The 16,225-nt window shown below is 34.6% G+C and overlaps 3 protein-coding genes across 5 annotated transcripts; all 3 read left to right on the forward strand.

Moving 5' to 3' along the window:
- Positions 1–523: 523 nt before the first annotated feature.
- On the forward strand, positions 524–2,648 carry Fkbp12 (peptidyl-prolyl cis-trans isomerase Fkbp12). Its single transcript, XM_023164049.2, has 4 exons — positions 524–681; positions 743–784; positions 1,890–2,050; positions 2,295–2,648. The coding sequence occupies exons 2-4, from the start codon at positions 748–750 to the stop codon at positions 2,421–2,423; spliced, it is 327 nt and encodes a 108-aa protein (XP_023019817.1). The 5' UTR covers positions 524–681; positions 743–747; the 3' UTR covers positions 2,424–2,648.
- Positions 2,649–5,849: 3,201 nt separating this feature from the next.
- On the forward strand, positions 5,850–13,039 carry LOC111508519 (uncharacterized). Of its 3 annotated transcripts, XM_074180819.1 has the most exons (7): positions 5,850–6,017; positions 6,509–6,573; positions 9,945–10,009; positions 11,352–11,481; positions 11,545–11,751; positions 12,154–12,390; positions 12,502–13,039. In XM_074180819.1, exons 3-7 carry the CDS (start codon positions 9,985–9,987, stop codon positions 12,926–12,928), a joined length of 1,026 nt encoding a protein of 341 aa, XP_074036920.1. In that variant the 5' UTR covers positions 5,850–6,017; positions 6,509–6,573; positions 9,945–9,984; the 3' UTR covers positions 12,929–13,039. The 3 variants fall into 3 exon arrangements, with proteins under 3 accessions (XP_074036920.1, XP_023019820.2, XP_023019818.2); XM_023164052.2 differs by lacking the exon at positions 5,850–6,017 and having other exon boundaries at positions 6,406–6,573; XM_023164050.2 differs by lacking the exons at positions 5,850–6,017; positions 6,509–6,573 and adding an exon at positions 7,867–8,009.
- A 291-nt stretch (positions 13,040–13,330) lies between these two features.
- On the forward strand, positions 13,331–15,440 carry PNKP (Polynucleotide kinase 3'-phosphatase). Its single transcript, XM_023164048.2, has 2 exons — positions 13,331–13,751; positions 14,136–15,440. Exons 1-2 carry the CDS (start codon positions 13,430–13,432, stop codon positions 15,425–15,427), a joined length of 1,614 nt encoding a protein of 537 aa, XP_023019816.2. The 5' UTR covers positions 13,331–13,429; the 3' UTR covers positions 15,428–15,440.
- Positions 15,441–16,225: the final 785 nt, after the last annotated feature.

The following is a 16,225-nucleotide window of genomic DNA, read 5'->3' on the forward strand; positions in this document are numbered from 1 at the left end:
AACTACAAAGAAATAACATGTAAGCAATAACCAAAAAATAATTGAAATATTAATAAAAGCTGAAAATTAAAAAATGAAAATATTAACAAAAAATGAAAAATAAAAATCAAAAGATTCCAAACCAAGTTACGTCACCACGTTTCGATTGTTAGTATCCACAATCGTCTTCAGGTGATAACTGTTATAACAGTTATAACAGTTATTTCTGAAACGCCATCCAAAGAAAATATATTTTCATTTAAAAGGCATACATTTTATTTGTGTAATAGGAAGGCAAAACTTATGGTAAGTGTTACTGACAAGTTTAATAAATGGATTATGAATGTATTATTCAAACGTAATAGCTTTTCTTGGCAAATTTTGTAATTTAGCCTTCTCATTTGTCACTCCAATAATTTTTTATTGCAAAGGAGTAAACCCATAAATGCCAAGCGGGATAAACTGAAAAATGAAACGCTCGTGTCCCATAACAAGATCGAAAAATGTGGCAACCGCGAATTTGCCTCGCGCAAATTCCGGCATCTCTGGCGAAATTGACAAAAGCGTTGCTTTTTTTGCCGCTGCCTGCTTGGGTGACGCCATTTTAGTAAGACTGTTTTTGTCGTTTTTTATTTGAGAGGTGTGACCAGCCGGTCTGCAAATCAAATTTTTTTTGTACATAGTAGATCAGGGATATACAAGGTAATTTTATTTTTAGTTAAATGTAGGTCACGTTCTTTAATCTCTTGATTTATTTTTATAGCAATCATGGGAGTAGAAGTAGAAACTCTTTCACAAGGCGATGGTAAGTTTATTATTCATGATTTTTAATTAGTGAACTTTCAAAAATGTTATGTTACACTGTTCCGCAAATCAATACATGCATAATGCGACACTGCTGCTCTTGACCTTGACATAGTAAAGATTTAAAGACCTTTTATGGCTGATTTTCAAACTTATAAACAATAGTAATTATCTTCATAAGTTCATTTATGTCAAGTGTCGATTGGTAAGAGTTTGCAAATTGTATAGATTATACGTTATTAATACATGGCTGGACAATAGTCATCTGCCATATACAGTGGGCACTGAAAATGAAACGAATTGAATATTCTCAAGGAATTCATTCATGAGGCTATTCACTACATAACTTCATTTTTGTTCATACAATCTACTTTTTTTTTTCAATTTTCATCTTTTAATGGCTTTTTCACGTAATTTTTAAAATGAAATGTCCCTATTTGAAATAAGAAACTGTTATGTAGTGAACAGTAATATGAAAGAATTCATTATTAAATTACCTTTTTAGTATGTCACGTTTGTACTTTCCCTATTCTAATTCTAAGGTTGATGGTCACCAAGAGCTATGAAAGTTGGGATTATGATAGAAAGGTGCCCTCTTTGAATTTAAAATTGACCTATTTTTGCATTTTTTTCTACTGGTTTTGTAATGTGATTATATTGCACAGTTTTTATGTCGGTGTTGGTGGTTTCACCACCAATCTTTGAAACCGACAACTGCGTTAGCAGAAATGCTATCGGAAAATGAATCTACCTTTATCTAAAAAACTTGGCAAGCTCGCTTGGGTGTCACACCAATAGGTGGTTCCACTTATGTCTCGCTTGCGTTCATGCAATTATTTTCAGTTAAGTACTCTTATTGGTTTTCAAGGGCCACCTGCCTGGTACTAATGATGCCCAACAGGCTGAAACAGCTGTCTACTTGTGGCGTTTAAATTAAAATCAAATTGGGAATGATTTCAAATCAATACATTATGATTCATTCAATAATATCTTCTTATGGAATAGAGCTGCCAATTTATATTATCACTATATTTCTTTTTTGTTATATATGTTGAGCTGATGTTTTCTAATTTCAGACTATTTCATGTATTTTTTTAATATTCCAGGTCGTACCTTTCCCAAGGTAGGTCAGACAGTCGTCGTACATTATACGGGTACTTTACAAAATGGACAAAAGTTCGATTCGTCCAGAGATAGAGGAAATCCATTCAAATTCCGAATCGGAAGAGGCGAAGTAATCAAAGGATGGGATGAAGGTGTTGCCCAAGTAAGTATTTCTTCAATATCCTTGTTAGATTTCACTTGCGTTATCACACTGTACCAAAATGCTCATTAAAAATTATCAATATCATGATTATTACCCACTAATATATCGTGATGAATACTATCCTTGCGCTCTAATTGACTTTTTTGGAGTCGAAAGGCTGAAAACCGGGAAAATCTGACTGAATCGCTAATTTATACTAACATCCTGTCAAAGAAGCCCCATACTAATAATCTCACTGTTGCAGCTCAGCGTAGGACAGAGGGCGAAACTGACTTGCTCTCCCGATTACGCCTACGGATCGAGAGGGCATCCTGGAGTAATCCCGCCAAACGCAACCCTCATCTTTGACGTGGAACTGTTAGAGATCGAATGAACCAATCAGAATAATCTTTAGTAAGCAATCGAACCATAATTAGTTATCTTCGGGGTTATTATTGCATTTAGGTCAGTTTTTCGAACATTTTTTTTACGTTTTTAGTAATGGTTAAGCATTCGATATTGGAATATTTAGACAGTTTGACCGGAGCTTTATTTTTGTTCAACTGCTCAGTTATAGGTGTTGTGGTGTTCCAATAAAAGATTTCAAGTGTCAACCGCATAGTGGGTTGTTTTTTTATTTCATTTACCTTGTTGATGGTGATTTCTGTAAACGATGATACTGGATTTAACCAGACAAGTGCTCATTTGATTACTAATCTATCTACTCAAATTTGGAGTAGAGCCTTGAAGATAATAGCACGACCAGCTGTAGAAAGCACTCGCATATAATAAATAGAAATCATAAAGCTTCAAATCCTTTTTGTGACATATATTGATATTAAAATACTGAAAATGAAGGAAAATTAGTTGCATCATTCGAAATCATACATACTGTAAGCGTTTCGTTCTTTTTGAAAATGCCTCGACCAATCACGTTTGCTTTGAGCAGAAAAAGATTTATCGAGGTTATCAAAGAAGTGCTGAAAGTAACGGCCATCTTTAAAAAAAGTAAGGGCTTGAACTATTACAATAAGTTACTTGACTCTTGAAGATAAACAGTATCGGGCATTCTGAATACTCATTCTGTTTTTATCAACATAATGTTTTATGTAAACAAGACATTGACATTGCCATCTATTTTGGTACACATTTAATACATAATTTTGACTACTGGGTGTTAGATGTCGTGTATCAAATATTGTATATCCTTAGACAGTGATTGTAAAATACAGTAACTTCAGTTCGCCTTCTCACATTGATAACACAAATGCCTTTGTCAAAAATGTATATAATGTGAATAGTGTTACGGATAGTGTATGTACAAAGGTGTTACTATCGCAACACGTCATAGCAATAAAAATGTTTCCGTAATATAGAACTTGCATTGCCTGAAAGTGTCGACAAAGATTCTTGTTTTTATCAAAATATACACAAGATAGGAAATACATATAAAAATATCATTTACTGCAGTGTATGAAAGTATCGCTCGCTATTGTGGTAGTGAACACTCTAGCTTCAGCTACTAATTAGTAGATGGCGCAGTAAATGTCGCGAATGTCGTTATTAACTGAAATTTGTGAAATGCAAATTAATATCACTGAAAACCATACACATATCGATTATGAAATGTTTTCATTAAACAGTTGTGTTACAATTTCAAGATCTGAAATACGAAGCAGATGACCAGATGAGTTTTACTCTTTGATGAAAGTACGGGGTTGTCTAAAAAAACGTTTCAAAGCTACTCCGTCTGAAGTGATTATTGAATTGATAGGTTGAAAACAGGTTGTTGACAAATTTTATCAAGATAGCCAGAGAACATACGGCCGTTTATGGGAAACTTGAAGATTGTTGAGACTTTGAAACAATTTAAAACATAAATCACTGTTAGTTTATGTTGTATTCCTACTATTTTTTCGAATATAACCTTGAACAGCAAACTCGCAGTAATGTTTCATAATTGAATTCAATTAGCATTTCATTCATACTCGAATAATAGTAACTACGTCTTCTAAACAATGTTTACCAACCTAATTTTAGTGATTAGCACTGCAACAAGAAAATTGAACCAAAATGAGTGAAAAATCACTGTTTTATTTAACCAAAAAAGTATGCTCGTCTAAAAATATACCCCTTTCAATTTGAAGAAGAATCCTATGGCTGGGTTTGAATCAAATAAGCGAAGTAATATTAGATTTAACTCATTTTCGAAAAAGTCGTGATAATGAGTTAATTGAGTGATTTCATATCAAAATATTATCCAGTTCAATGTAATTGTTTCGAGAGAGCTTTTTTTCAGGTTGTGTCTGAAAGCTACTTTTTGCATGATTTTTGTAAAGAGTTTAGGATATTTTATATCCATAGGATATCCTACTTGAAAACTTCGTATATCCGTCTCATGTTCAAAGGATGTCTTGTGAATATCCATAAAGATGTCGGATGGATATCAATATATATCCCACTTCGTATATCTATAGGATATCCGTTTCACATTCCACGGATGTTCTATCAATATCCATAAAGATGTCCAATGGATATATACTATATATGTCTCTGTGGATACGTCATTTATCCTAAGGATATTCGTTTCATGTCCAATGTCCTATTATTATCCATAGAGATGTCTAACTTGAATTCTTCGTATATCCTTAGGATATCCGTGTCCTATCCTATCAATATCCATAAAAATGTTCAATGGATATACAATATATTATGTTCAACTTGGATACTTCGTATATCCTTAGAATATCCGTTTCATGTTGAATGTCCAAAGAAAAAACGGTATATGTCTCACTTGGATACTTCCATATCCATAGTATATCCTTCTCATGTCCAATAAATGTCCTGTGAATTTCTATGTATCAATATGTATTCAGCTTAGATACTTCGTATATCCCTAAGATATCCGTTGCATGTCCCACGGATGTCCAATAGATATACAATATGTCTTCTTGTATACTTCGTATATCCGTTTCATGTCCAATTATTGTCCATGAAGACGTCCCACTTGCATACTTCGTATATCCATAGTACGTCCGTCTCATTTCCAACGGATGTCCTGTGAATATCCATGAAGATGTCAGAGGAATATCAATATATATATATATATATATATATATATATATATATATATATATATATATATATCCCACTTCGATACTTCATATATCCTTAGGATATACACGTGCGAGGTAAGACATCGCACAAGTTTAGACTTTTGCGAGTTGTCGTTCTTACGGGGCGACAGCTGGTTAACGAAAAAACAGACAAGATTTTAATAGACAGATATCGGTTTTATGTCCCACGGAAGTCCTGTCAATATCTATAAAGATGTCCAGTGGAAATACAAAATGCGCAATAATAAAAAGTTCCAAATGACAGTATGTAATTGTTGAAGCAACTGTTCGTTATTTATCCATAGGGGTTCAAACCCCCTAAAATGTTTATGAGCTGAGCAAATTTCGTGGCTTTATATGAAAAAAATGCTCTTACGATAAGAAAGCCATGGATCCATTTTCACCACAAAATGTTAAACAGTTCATGAAATATTGAATATTGCACATTTGCATTATGGTAAGTCATTTCCAATTGAGTTATTGTTGACCACAGAATATGTGGTTCAACTTATGACCTTCCTTATAGATAGTTACATCCTGTATATTAGGCTAACATAAGAGGTTTTCCAGTAGTCCGGAAAATCGCCTGATGATAGAGAATTAATAAATATATAGAAAAGTGGGCGAGATAAAGTGCAGCTAAATGATTTAGGAAAGTAGGGGGAATCCCATCGGGAGCAGGGCTTTTGTTGGTATTTAATTCATGTAGTGTTTCATAGATTATCGCGATTTCAATGTGATAGTTGGACCATCATGGCCATCATATGGATGTAAGGATTGATTTGTATAGTCGGAATGAAATTGGTTAGAAAAAAAGTTAGCGATATCGATCCCATTGGCAGCAGTACGGTCACCAGGAGTCGTTGTACCTAGTAGGTATATAGTGTTATTTTCCCGTTTGCTGCTTACAAATTTCCTGAATGATTTAACATTGTTAATAATATAATGTGATATGCGTTGGATTAATACATTCAGCTGCCGGTGATAAGCCCCTCCTTCAATACAATAAGTATGTATGCACGATTTCTCTCGCCGGCCATGACTCAACCCTAAATTAATAACCCAACCTACCTAAATTAATAAAGTTCCATGTTTGAGATTTTTTAAAATCGATCTACTCATCCTTAATTCAGATGGTGCGCTTCACAAATCCAGTCTCATACCTTTGCAAGTTTAAGTGAAAGTAAAGAATAATTAATTCCTTCCTTCCACGAGTCTTCACTTTCTCTCATTGATGTTTTGGTAGTATTATACGCGGTCTTGGTGTTCTTATAGCCTTGTAGCAACGCAGCAGGAATCTTATGTAAAATATTTCAGTTGGAACGTATTGTTTTTTTTTCATGTGACGAACGAATCCATACAGTATTTTGTTGTGTCTTGCCTCCATCAAGCTTTTCTGTGTATGTATCGTCTATGTTACGACATTAGGTGAGTACAAATTTGTCCTATTTTATATTATACAGAATGAATCATAAGGAACAACTGCAGGGGTTGATAATTGTTAAATTTTATCAGAAAAAGTTTGTAACTTTGTTTTTCAAGAAAAATAATGTCGAAGTTGATCGCTTTTTGTTGATTAACAGTAGAGACTAACTTATTAGAGTCGACACTATAATGGCATTTACATAAATACGAAAACAATCAATCAATTTTTTGTGGGAATTGTGTATGCTCTTCTCGAGTAATATATGCAATTTTATTGGAAACGACGTTTTTTATTAATTTACATTGTCAAAAAAATTGAAAAAGATATTCGTTATCCTATTCCTATTCGTGAAAGAAAAATTTCTCAATATATCCTCTTTATTTAAATTGAAAATATATACACCAATATTCAATCATTCGGTTATTGATATAAACAATATTCACCTCCGACATTAAATACCGTTGAAATAATTTATGAATATCAAATAAAGAAATCCAAAAGTCGTATTACGAATAAAAGTAATAGATATCACGTAAAAAAACAATTTTACATTGTTCATAACAAAAAACAACTATATGTTAGAACTGACCGATATTTGATAAAAATCCAAAATAACATATTTAAAAAACACACTTTAGTGTGGCATTTTCACTTGAAATATACTTTGGTGATCCTACTAATAATATCGCTCTCTTTTTTTTAACAAAGTAACGACGTAATCTACAGAACAAATAATATAATTTAAATGAATTCATTTAAAAACAAAGATAAAACTTTAGTATCGGATAGATCGGGAGTATACAAGTTGACTTGTGGTTCTGGTCCGAAATTGTATATCGGACAAACCGGAAGAATAAAGGAGCTTAGAAGTAGTTTTATGAATGGAAAGACAAATTCAAGATTTGGGAATCTCACATTGAAGTTTGTTTTTTCAGTACGTCAAAAACCAACTAATTTAAGTCGTTGTTTCTGAAAATCAGCTAAAAAAAACACCGGATTAAGTGGTTACCGTCTTTTCCAAATCGAATTGTACTATTTTTGGGGAAAAAACTTTTTGGCTTTTTGACAATAAAGAAAATGTTCCGTTCAAAATTGTTTCTTCTTTCCTTCGAAAGTTCCCAATATTTTTTGTAACAAGATTGTGACGTAGAGAACCATAAAGCTTTTTTTCCAAAAACTATTTTCTAACTAGACTGAAAGATATGCCTCGTTCAAATCAAAATCAAAATTGTTTTATGCGTTTTGTATCAATAGTTTGTTTTATAAATTCAATAAGGTCGCTGTTGTATACATTTGTTTCTGGAGGTCAATAAACAATCTTCTGATATATTGAAAAGAAATGACGTTTGTTAGTATCGCTAAAACTCGAGAGAACAGCTGAACCGATTTGGCTAACTTTAATTAGAAGTCTTGTAGAAGTCCAAGGAACTTTTAAACGGTGAGAAATTTAATAAGAAATCATATTCAAGGAAAATAAAAGACCAGCATACGTGACATTTGGCTGTATGGTGATTTGTGCAACGTGATCAAAAGAGCATGTCACTCTTATGCAGTCACTCTAATCCAATTTTTTGGTCTGTCATTTACTCTTTTATTTTCAACTTTTTCAGTTTATTGAAGTAAAAACGCACCATAAATATTTGACAACAAACAAACAAACATGTCATTCATTTTCTTTTGGCAGAATTGCGTTCTAAAGTGACTGAAAATTGTACGTTTCAAATTGATTACAGTGCTAACAAATCTGCCACAATTGGAGACATGAAAATCATTTGTCTAAATTGTAAGGCGTTGAAATAGAGCGGTGTTGTGCAGGTGGAAAAGTAAAATTGCCACAATTGGTTCCACCACCTGATCCATTACGCTCATTAGTTAATGGAATGGAAAATTATTCTAAACACTTCTTGGCCATCATTCAAAAATATGATAATTGTTGACGTCGTTTGGCGCAACGCATATTGCACAAAACATCACATATATATTCAGTGGGCATATTTGAAGACTGTCTGTAAATCAAAGTATCTAAAAAGACAATTCGTTCAGGCGAATCTCAACTCACCTACCTTGAAGATTAATGTTCTGACACCCATCAGAAAACAACTACTCCCCTGGCTAATACCACGAAGGAATTAGGCATATCGGATAAGCGGTTGGTTACCTCGTTCACGGGCAGATGGGGCGATGACAAATATGTTGTTTGTCGTCGTTCGCTTTAGCCTTGTTCGGGGAATGATACTCTGAAAGGAATTCGATTTTTAATTATGTAATGTCATCAACTCTAGGTTGATTATGGCTACTACCTTGCACTGACGAGTGGCCAAATAGCCCGAACTCGGTCTGCAAGCGTGTTCCAATAATTCAAAATGATTCACTTCCGTGGAGAATCCCGCACTGACAGATATAATACAACGCCCTTCGTGGTATTAGCCTGGGGAGTAGGTGTCAGCCTATTAACCTACAGTGTAGGTGAGTAGAGACTGGCCTGAACGAATTATTCTTTTAGATAATTTGTTGTACGAAACAATTTCATGCCCACTTTCAAACTATATCACCGTAATAGTTTTTGTTTCAGAAATAGTTTAAGGAAATCTCATACAACTGCAGACACGATGTATATAGATTAGGAATCCCTGTTAAGATAACAGAACCACATTGAATTTTTATATTTATTTTTAGGCCGTAATTTTGGCAAATTTCAGTCTGATTTCGTACTCTATTCATGAATTTTTTGCTCATAATTTTAGGCTCCTATTGCCCCCACTTGCCGATTTTCTATGTGTTGTTTTTTTAATCAGCGGGTTCTGCTAGTTTTACCGTTAGGCTGGCGGAACCAAATCGAAACATTTAGGAGTTATAGCAAAATTAAAACTATCGCGCGACAAAATTCAAGCGGTCTGACAACCAGATGCAACACCTGTGATGAAGAAACGTTTCAATTGCGTTGGTTTTGTTTTAAGAAGTGATTAATTCTAAAGGATAAGGTTACATTTTTGTTTTGTGTAGGTGTAATCACCCATTTCAAAACATACTTTTATTTTAGTGAATTTATCGAAGGTCACCATTATCAGTTACTGGCTATGACAAGAAAATGAAAGCATATATGTTTTGCCCATTTGAATGTCTAATAAACTTTTGGTGGATAACCTGGGCGTCTTTTTTATGTCCATATGGTCGAAATTATGTTCCATATGCATGTTCTGGAATTTAGTCGTTCACGATTTTGCTGCCTTTTTCTTTATCTGCACCTTACTATATTGTGGAGTTATTAGAATTGTATCGACGAGAATATCTTTTGAGTGGAAAAAATCTCTTAACGCAATTATAGATTTGACCCTAACCAAAGTTAAATCAATAATACAATTATGTTTTCCAGATTTCCAGTTCAGTGAAGTGCACCAAACAGAGAATATATTATGCCGAGTTTGTCGAGAGGCGAAAGTAAGTGGATTTCGATCTACTACTAGATTGATTTATATATCTACAGGGCGAGTCGTAATTTAACCGAAAACTGCGAAAATTGAATGTGATTTCATTCCAGAGAAAAATATACTTTTGCTTCTATCGTTTTATAATCTACCACCACGAAGTGTTTCGTTCAGTATACGCTGTTTGTTTAAAAAAATGAGGTGTCTCCTTCAAAATAGTCCTCGTCTTGTGTCAGGGTTTTTTCCAATCCTCGAAACAGTCCTGATATACGCTTTTTGGTATGTCCTTGAGCTCTCTCGAGTACTAAATGCTAAACAACGCAGCGATTTCAAACTTGAAACATATGCTTTATACGGTGTCGTCAACCTAAAAATCTAAAGTCAGTGAAATCAATCGTGAAAAGTCGCTATAGATATCGGTAGATTTGAAAATAGAAATGTAAACAGACATCAATTGCCAAAAAACAAATTCATTGCATAAAGACATTAATAAAAAACGTTCAAAAATAAAATAATTCAAGTCGGATATGGCAAGTAGGTATCAAATTTAATTTTCACTCGATGAAGATGAAGTATAAAAATTTTGCTTGTTCGTATAAGACATTATTTTTTTATTTCATTCTCTTCGGTTCATTACCTTTTCACTACTTTACGAACTAGATGTGCATAATTAAGGAATAAAAGGATTAACATATGATTTCTTAATCCGTCGAAATATATTTATACTATCTGAATATGGTATCACCATAGTGACATACATATACTTTCAGTGCTTTCCCGGTACAGAAAGTTTAGGGGATTCCAGTATAGGGAGGCTGATGCTCTATAGATATTGGTTTCTAAAAGTGCGGTTTTATGCAATATGTGTAGGATAGGGTTGGCGTCATTGACTTCATAGATCGTGTACACCATATAGTTCACAGAACTATAGTTCTGTGAACTTATAGTTCTGTGGTGTACACACACAAACAACTACCGCCATCTCAAGGACGGGCCGGTTCCATCTGGGACAACCATGGTTTCCAAATTTAATTTCAAAATATTTATTTTCCTATAATTTCAATAAGTCTTCAACTCTGTTTGTTGCTAAAGGTTCATATAGTCAGGTTAGGTATTTTTTAATGCTAATCATTGACATATTCTTTGTTTCTCTATAAGAATAGTATTTATTTCCTATTTTTACTATTCAACAAATGAAATAAATATTATTAACAAGTGTTGTACTTTAAGGATCAGTCATTGGCCCTCTGCCTCTCAGTATATTTGCCCTTGAATTAATTCCTAGCCAATGTTGTTATATACAAGATATTGATATCGCGTTAACTTTCTAACTACAGTATTCTTTCATTCAACAGCATCAGCAGCACAGAAATACGTTGACAGATTGCTTGCAGAAGGAAGCGAAGTGAGCTGCGATGAAACAAACGCGAACTTCTTCGGAAACAACGAACTGCCGCCTTTTTACGACGAGGAACTTTTCAAAAGGTAAGGAAAAGAGATTGAAATAATGCCCGACACTTCGAATCAATCCATCGTCGACATTTTTAGGGGTCAGAGAGTCTTCGATAAACACATATTCGCGATGATGTTCGCCAAAATTCAAGGCCTGCTGGCGGTTCTCTTAATTCCCACCATTCGGAGAATGTTGGTTTTCACGAAAATGTCCGGAAGTGACCTAATGGCCTACAAGAGGTATTTGGCCACTACTTTTCATATGGTGGTATGGTATCAGAATGACTTCAAACCAGGATCCAAGTGAGTGCTAATTATTATATCATCAAACAAATTTTATATAACGAAAGCTGTTCAAATACTGGTGGTAAAGCTAATGTACTTTGCGACCAAACGACCCCAATAGAGACTTTATATCGTTTGTGAAAAGTTTAGGGCTGGTTGTTAAGTAATCTGGCAAACTCTCCATCTTGGTCAGGAGTGCCTTCTAGCTCGTTTATAAATCTGAGTAAGATCGGTGATCATTGCCAAAGCCTCTGCTTTTCGATCTTAATTATGATGTGATGTGGGCAGATTCTTTCCACATTCTTCTCTTGCATTTTACAATTTCTATTCATACTTTCTACAATATTTTCTTTTCCTTCCAGTCTATTAGAAAAGTAAAGCAGTTTAATTTAGAACAGCATTTCTCCCAATTTTTTTCAGATTGTGGAATTCCATATCAGAAGTGAGGAACATGCACAATTCAGCAAGCAAAAGAGGTTGCGAGGCTAATATTAGTAGGATATCCCAAAAAGACATGGCTCTGACTCAGTTCGGCTTCATGGGCTTCGCCCTAGCGAGAGCTGAAAAAGTTGGAATTTATGGAGTCACAGAAGAAGAATGGGCCGGCTTCCTGCATGTTTGGAGGGTTGTCGGATATTTGATGGGAATGGAAGACAGGTAGAGATACAGAAATTTATTTGACTCATACGAAGATGTAATTTTACAAAGACGATCTACATACCCCGGAAAATATCATGCAATTGGATTTCCAATGTTGTTTTCTTCCAGGTTCAACCTATGTACCGGTTCTGTGAAGGAAACCAAGGAAATCTGCAATATCCTCATGGATCAAGTATTTCGTCCAGAAATCAAGAATAAAGACCAGGATTTCTTGTCTATGTCGCGCTATCTATTGAGAGGGATGTGGGCTTTAAATCCCGCCATAGGAGTAGACTGTTTTTTGATTTACCTCTACGCACTGATTCAGAACGATAATGTGAATTTCTTTCCTGTTTTGGAATATCAAAAATTGGGTTCCGCCCAAAAATTTCATTTACACTTTTTACAGCTCAGCATGTTTCTGTTACAATTCGATGGTTTTAGAATTTTTGAGAAGTATGTGATGTATATGTCTCTGTGGCTGATGAAAGTATTTCCTTTCTTGGCTTTTTATATGTTTGGTAGATCTAATTCGTACGTGAAAATAAAATGTTGAAAATGTAACACGTTATATGTTACAATAATACCTAGATAATATCAAGACAAAGGTTGTTGAAATATAATCAAAACATTGTAGTATTCTTCCCTCCAGAATAAATATTTTTTTAGAACAATGACTTCTTCTTTCTAGTTCTATATCCTCGATACTCAATTATCACAGTGCCTCATTGAGCAATATCTTTTGTATATTACAATAGATAGATATAACAAAAAATATTTGAAAGATTATGACGACTTTGACACTCATGTTAATAATCAAAGTTTGCCTAGAGTTTGACATTGGAATTATCAAATCTAGATGTCTCTCTGCAGTGTTCCGTGACAAAAACAGTGTTGCCACACGTTTGTAAGCATACGTCTATATTTGAATCAACTAACTTTGGTTTGAATTTTTGTATTCTCAATATTTTTTTGTTGGCAATAGCAAATCTAACCTCATTTTACACGAAATTCAAATGGTGAAAAAATGAAAATATCGCCCAATCATACTTTTTGAATGAACATTCAAAAAGTCTTCAGGCACATTCACCAGTACCAGTTTATAATGAGTACTAGAAAGTGTTACCTCAGAAATCTATCCACAAACCACAAAATCAACCTACTTCATGAACAGCCAAAAATGATTGGTCGTAACCTAGACACCCTCGTCGAAGATCTACTGGTGTCCAGAGAGCAGCTGAAATGTACGGCCAATACCGAATCCTGTGAACTAAGCATCACTCCTGTAGGCAGAGCTATCTCGGGCTTAGATGGATATGCTGTCACGAAAAACAGAACTTACAATATAGGCCATGGGCACAGGCTTGAGCTGCGATTAGGTAAGCTCTATTAGACAACTAATCGGAAGTCTGAATCTCTCACCAACAAACATTGTCAACCACGTTCGAACAAGTGCTTTTCATGAAATGGTTCAGTTATTCATAAAACAAAAATCTGGAAAATGATACTAGGTTTGAGAAATACATTTGGGCTTGAAAAATCAATCAGAAGTGTTCAATTCTTGAGAATATACTTAGACCCTCATTTAAACTGGCGCAGAATATATTTAATATTTTTAGATATCAATTTCCTTTTTTATTTTATGTTGTTTTTAACTACTGCTATTGCCTAATTCAGTTTAAACTGTTATGCCTGTAAAATTTGACCTGTCCCAATAACTTGTTAGTTCATTCATAAATAACTAAGTGTCTGTCCTATTCTAGGTTTCCATCAGTTTGAGGTGGTATTTGAACCGCATCCTGGGCAAGAAAACGAAGAAGTGGAAAACAAGGAAAGTGAAAACGAAATCCCTGCTAAAAAACGGAAGATGGACTTTCCAATATTTGGAACTGAAAAGGAAGTCGAAAACAAACTACCTTTCACTGACAAAGGGAATTGGGAAAGCATCGATAACAAGGAATTGCTCATATTTACTCCTGAAAACATGGAAGGGCGCTTGAAAATTGCAGCTTTCGATATCGACGGCACCATAATAAAAACCAAATCTGGAGCCAGGTTTCCAAAAAACAGTTCTGACTGGGAACTGAACATGTCAGAGATCCCCCAAAGACTGAGAAATCTGCAGGCGGAAGGCTTCAAACTTGTTTTCTTCACGAACCAATCAGGGGTAGGTAAAGAATTGTCGAAAATATCAGATTTCAAGTGGAAAATCGAGAACGTTATCAAGAAATTAGCTGTTCCAATTCAGGTCTTTATAGCTCTGGGAAGAAGCATGTACAGAAAGCCCCTTCTTGGCATGTGGAACGTATTGAAGGGCAATAAAAATGGCGGTGTTGATATTGATTTAAACGAATCGTTCTACGTAGGCGATGCTGCAGGCAGGCAGAAGAACTGGGCCCCCAAGCGCCCCAAGGACCATTCGCTAGCCGACAGACTGTTTGCTATGAATGCAGGTTTGAAATTCTACACCCCCGAGGAATATTTCCTAAAAGCAAAGCCTGTTTCCTTCTCCATGCCGGAGTTTGACCCAAGGAACTTACCTGCCGAGAAATATCCTGAGGTTGATTTTGAAAGTCCGAATGTGATAGTTATGGTAGGGGGCCCCGGCTCAGGAAAGAGCCACTTCAGCAAGTCGGTCTTGGTTCCCAAGGGGTACGTCCACATCAACAGAGATAATCTGGGTTCTTGGCAAAAGTGTGTCAAGATTCTACAAGAAAATATAGACGCAGGACGCAGTTGCGTTGTCGACAACACCAATCCCGACAAGGAATCGCGAGTGCGTTATATTGAAATAGCAAAAAAGGCGAAAGTTCCTTGTCGTTGCTTTGTCATGTCTACGAATTTCCAACAAACCAAGCATAATAATAGATTCAGAGAACTGACGGATAAATCGCACGTTCCAGTTAATGAAATAATCATCAACGGCTTCAAGAAGAAGTTTGAAGAGCCTGATGTATCCGAAGGGTTTGAGGAGATCATCAAAGTTCCTTTCGTTCCCGAGTTCCAAAACACGGAACATGAGAAGCTGTACAGAATGTTTCTTTTAGAAAAGTAAACTTTTATATTTTTTTATTGTTTTTATGGAAAATCCCAATGTTTGGGCTTTTTATTTTTTGATTTTTTGTTATACTTGATTTTTGAATAAATTTTTGATAATAAAAAGTAGTTGAAAGTATCGATTGCAAAATGAGTAAACACTATCTTTGAGGGTACCTTGTTAAATCTTCCTAGAATGTATAATATTCCATTACTTATGTAAATTTTTTTATAGAGCCATATTTTATTCAAAAACGGAACTAATAGCCGCAGTAGTCGTGTAGAAGATTTCAAAAATCATAACAGAGGGAATGCGATTACTATTATCAGTATTTTTAAAGAAAATTTCTGTACAAGTTTCGCCACCTTGTATTGAATATTTGAACTAATATCTCTGGGTAGTATTCGAAAATCATTTCAAGAAGTTTTCTGAAATGTTGTATCTATTATTTGTAAGATGGCACTTCATCAACAAGGCAGCCATTTCATTGTCTATAGATTTATCCTTAGACAATATATATATATATATATATATATATATATATATATATATATATATATATATGCTGAACTGGTTTTCCGGGTATTTAATCCGTGTATGTGATATTATCTCTAATTTCACCGACGTTTCGACAAAATCTCATTTGTCATTATCTAGGTGTGCTAATACGTGTTCAGAAGTTTTGTTGACCTTGCTCAACTCACTTCTTACTATACTGGTAAAACGGTATTCGTTACGTGTTCAGATATAGAGGGTCCATAAACTTCTGAACACGTATTAGCACACCTAGATAATGACAAATGAGATTTTGTCGAA

The sequence above is a fragment of the Leptinotarsa decemlineata genome, unplaced genomic scaffold (genome assembly GCF_025532065.1).
Source record: "Leptinotarsa decemlineata unplaced genomic scaffold, Ldec_3_MD MMD2_tig00026307_RagTag_RagTag, whole genome shotgun sequence".
Taxonomy (NCBI): domain Eukaryota; kingdom Metazoa; phylum Arthropoda; class Insecta; order Coleoptera; family Chrysomelidae; genus Leptinotarsa; species Leptinotarsa decemlineata.

What these genes read in the sequence shown, in the direction of transcription:
- Fkbp12 (XM_023164049.2), top strand. Translation starts at nt 748, where the DNA reads ATGGGAGTAGAAGTAGAAACTCTTTCACAAGGCGATG. An exon ending in AACTCTTTCACAAGGCGATG is followed by an intron (nt 785 to 1,889) that starts GTAAGTTTATTA and finishes TTAATATTCCAG; the next exon opens with GTCGTACCTTTCCCAAGGTA. An exon ending in GGGATGAAGGTGTTGCCCAA is followed by an intron (nt 2,051 to 2,294) that starts GTAAGTATTTCT and finishes TCACTGTTGCAG; the next exon opens with CTCAGCGTAGGACAGAGGGC.
- PNKP (XM_023164048.2), top strand. Translation starts at nt 13,430, where the DNA reads ATGAACATTCAAAAAGTCTTCAGGCACATTCACCAGTACCAGTTTATA. An exon ending in CAGGCTTGAGCTGCGATTAG is followed by an intron (nt 13,752 to 14,135) that starts GTAAGCTCTATT and finishes GTCCTATTCTAG; the next exon opens with GTTTCCATCAGTTTGAGGTG.
- LOC111508519 (XM_074180819.1), top strand. Translation starts at nt 9,985, where the DNA reads ATGCCGAGTTTGTCGAGAGGCGAAA. An exon ending in GACGAGGAACTTTTCAAAAG is followed by an intron (nt 11,482 to 11,544) that starts GTAAGGAAAAGA and finishes CGACATTTTTAG; the next exon opens with GGGTCAGAGAGTCTTCGATA. An exon ending in TTGATGGGAATGGAAGACAG is followed by an intron (nt 12,391 to 12,501) that starts GTAGAGATACAG and finishes GTTTTCTTCCAG; the next exon opens with GTTCAACCTATGTACCGGTT.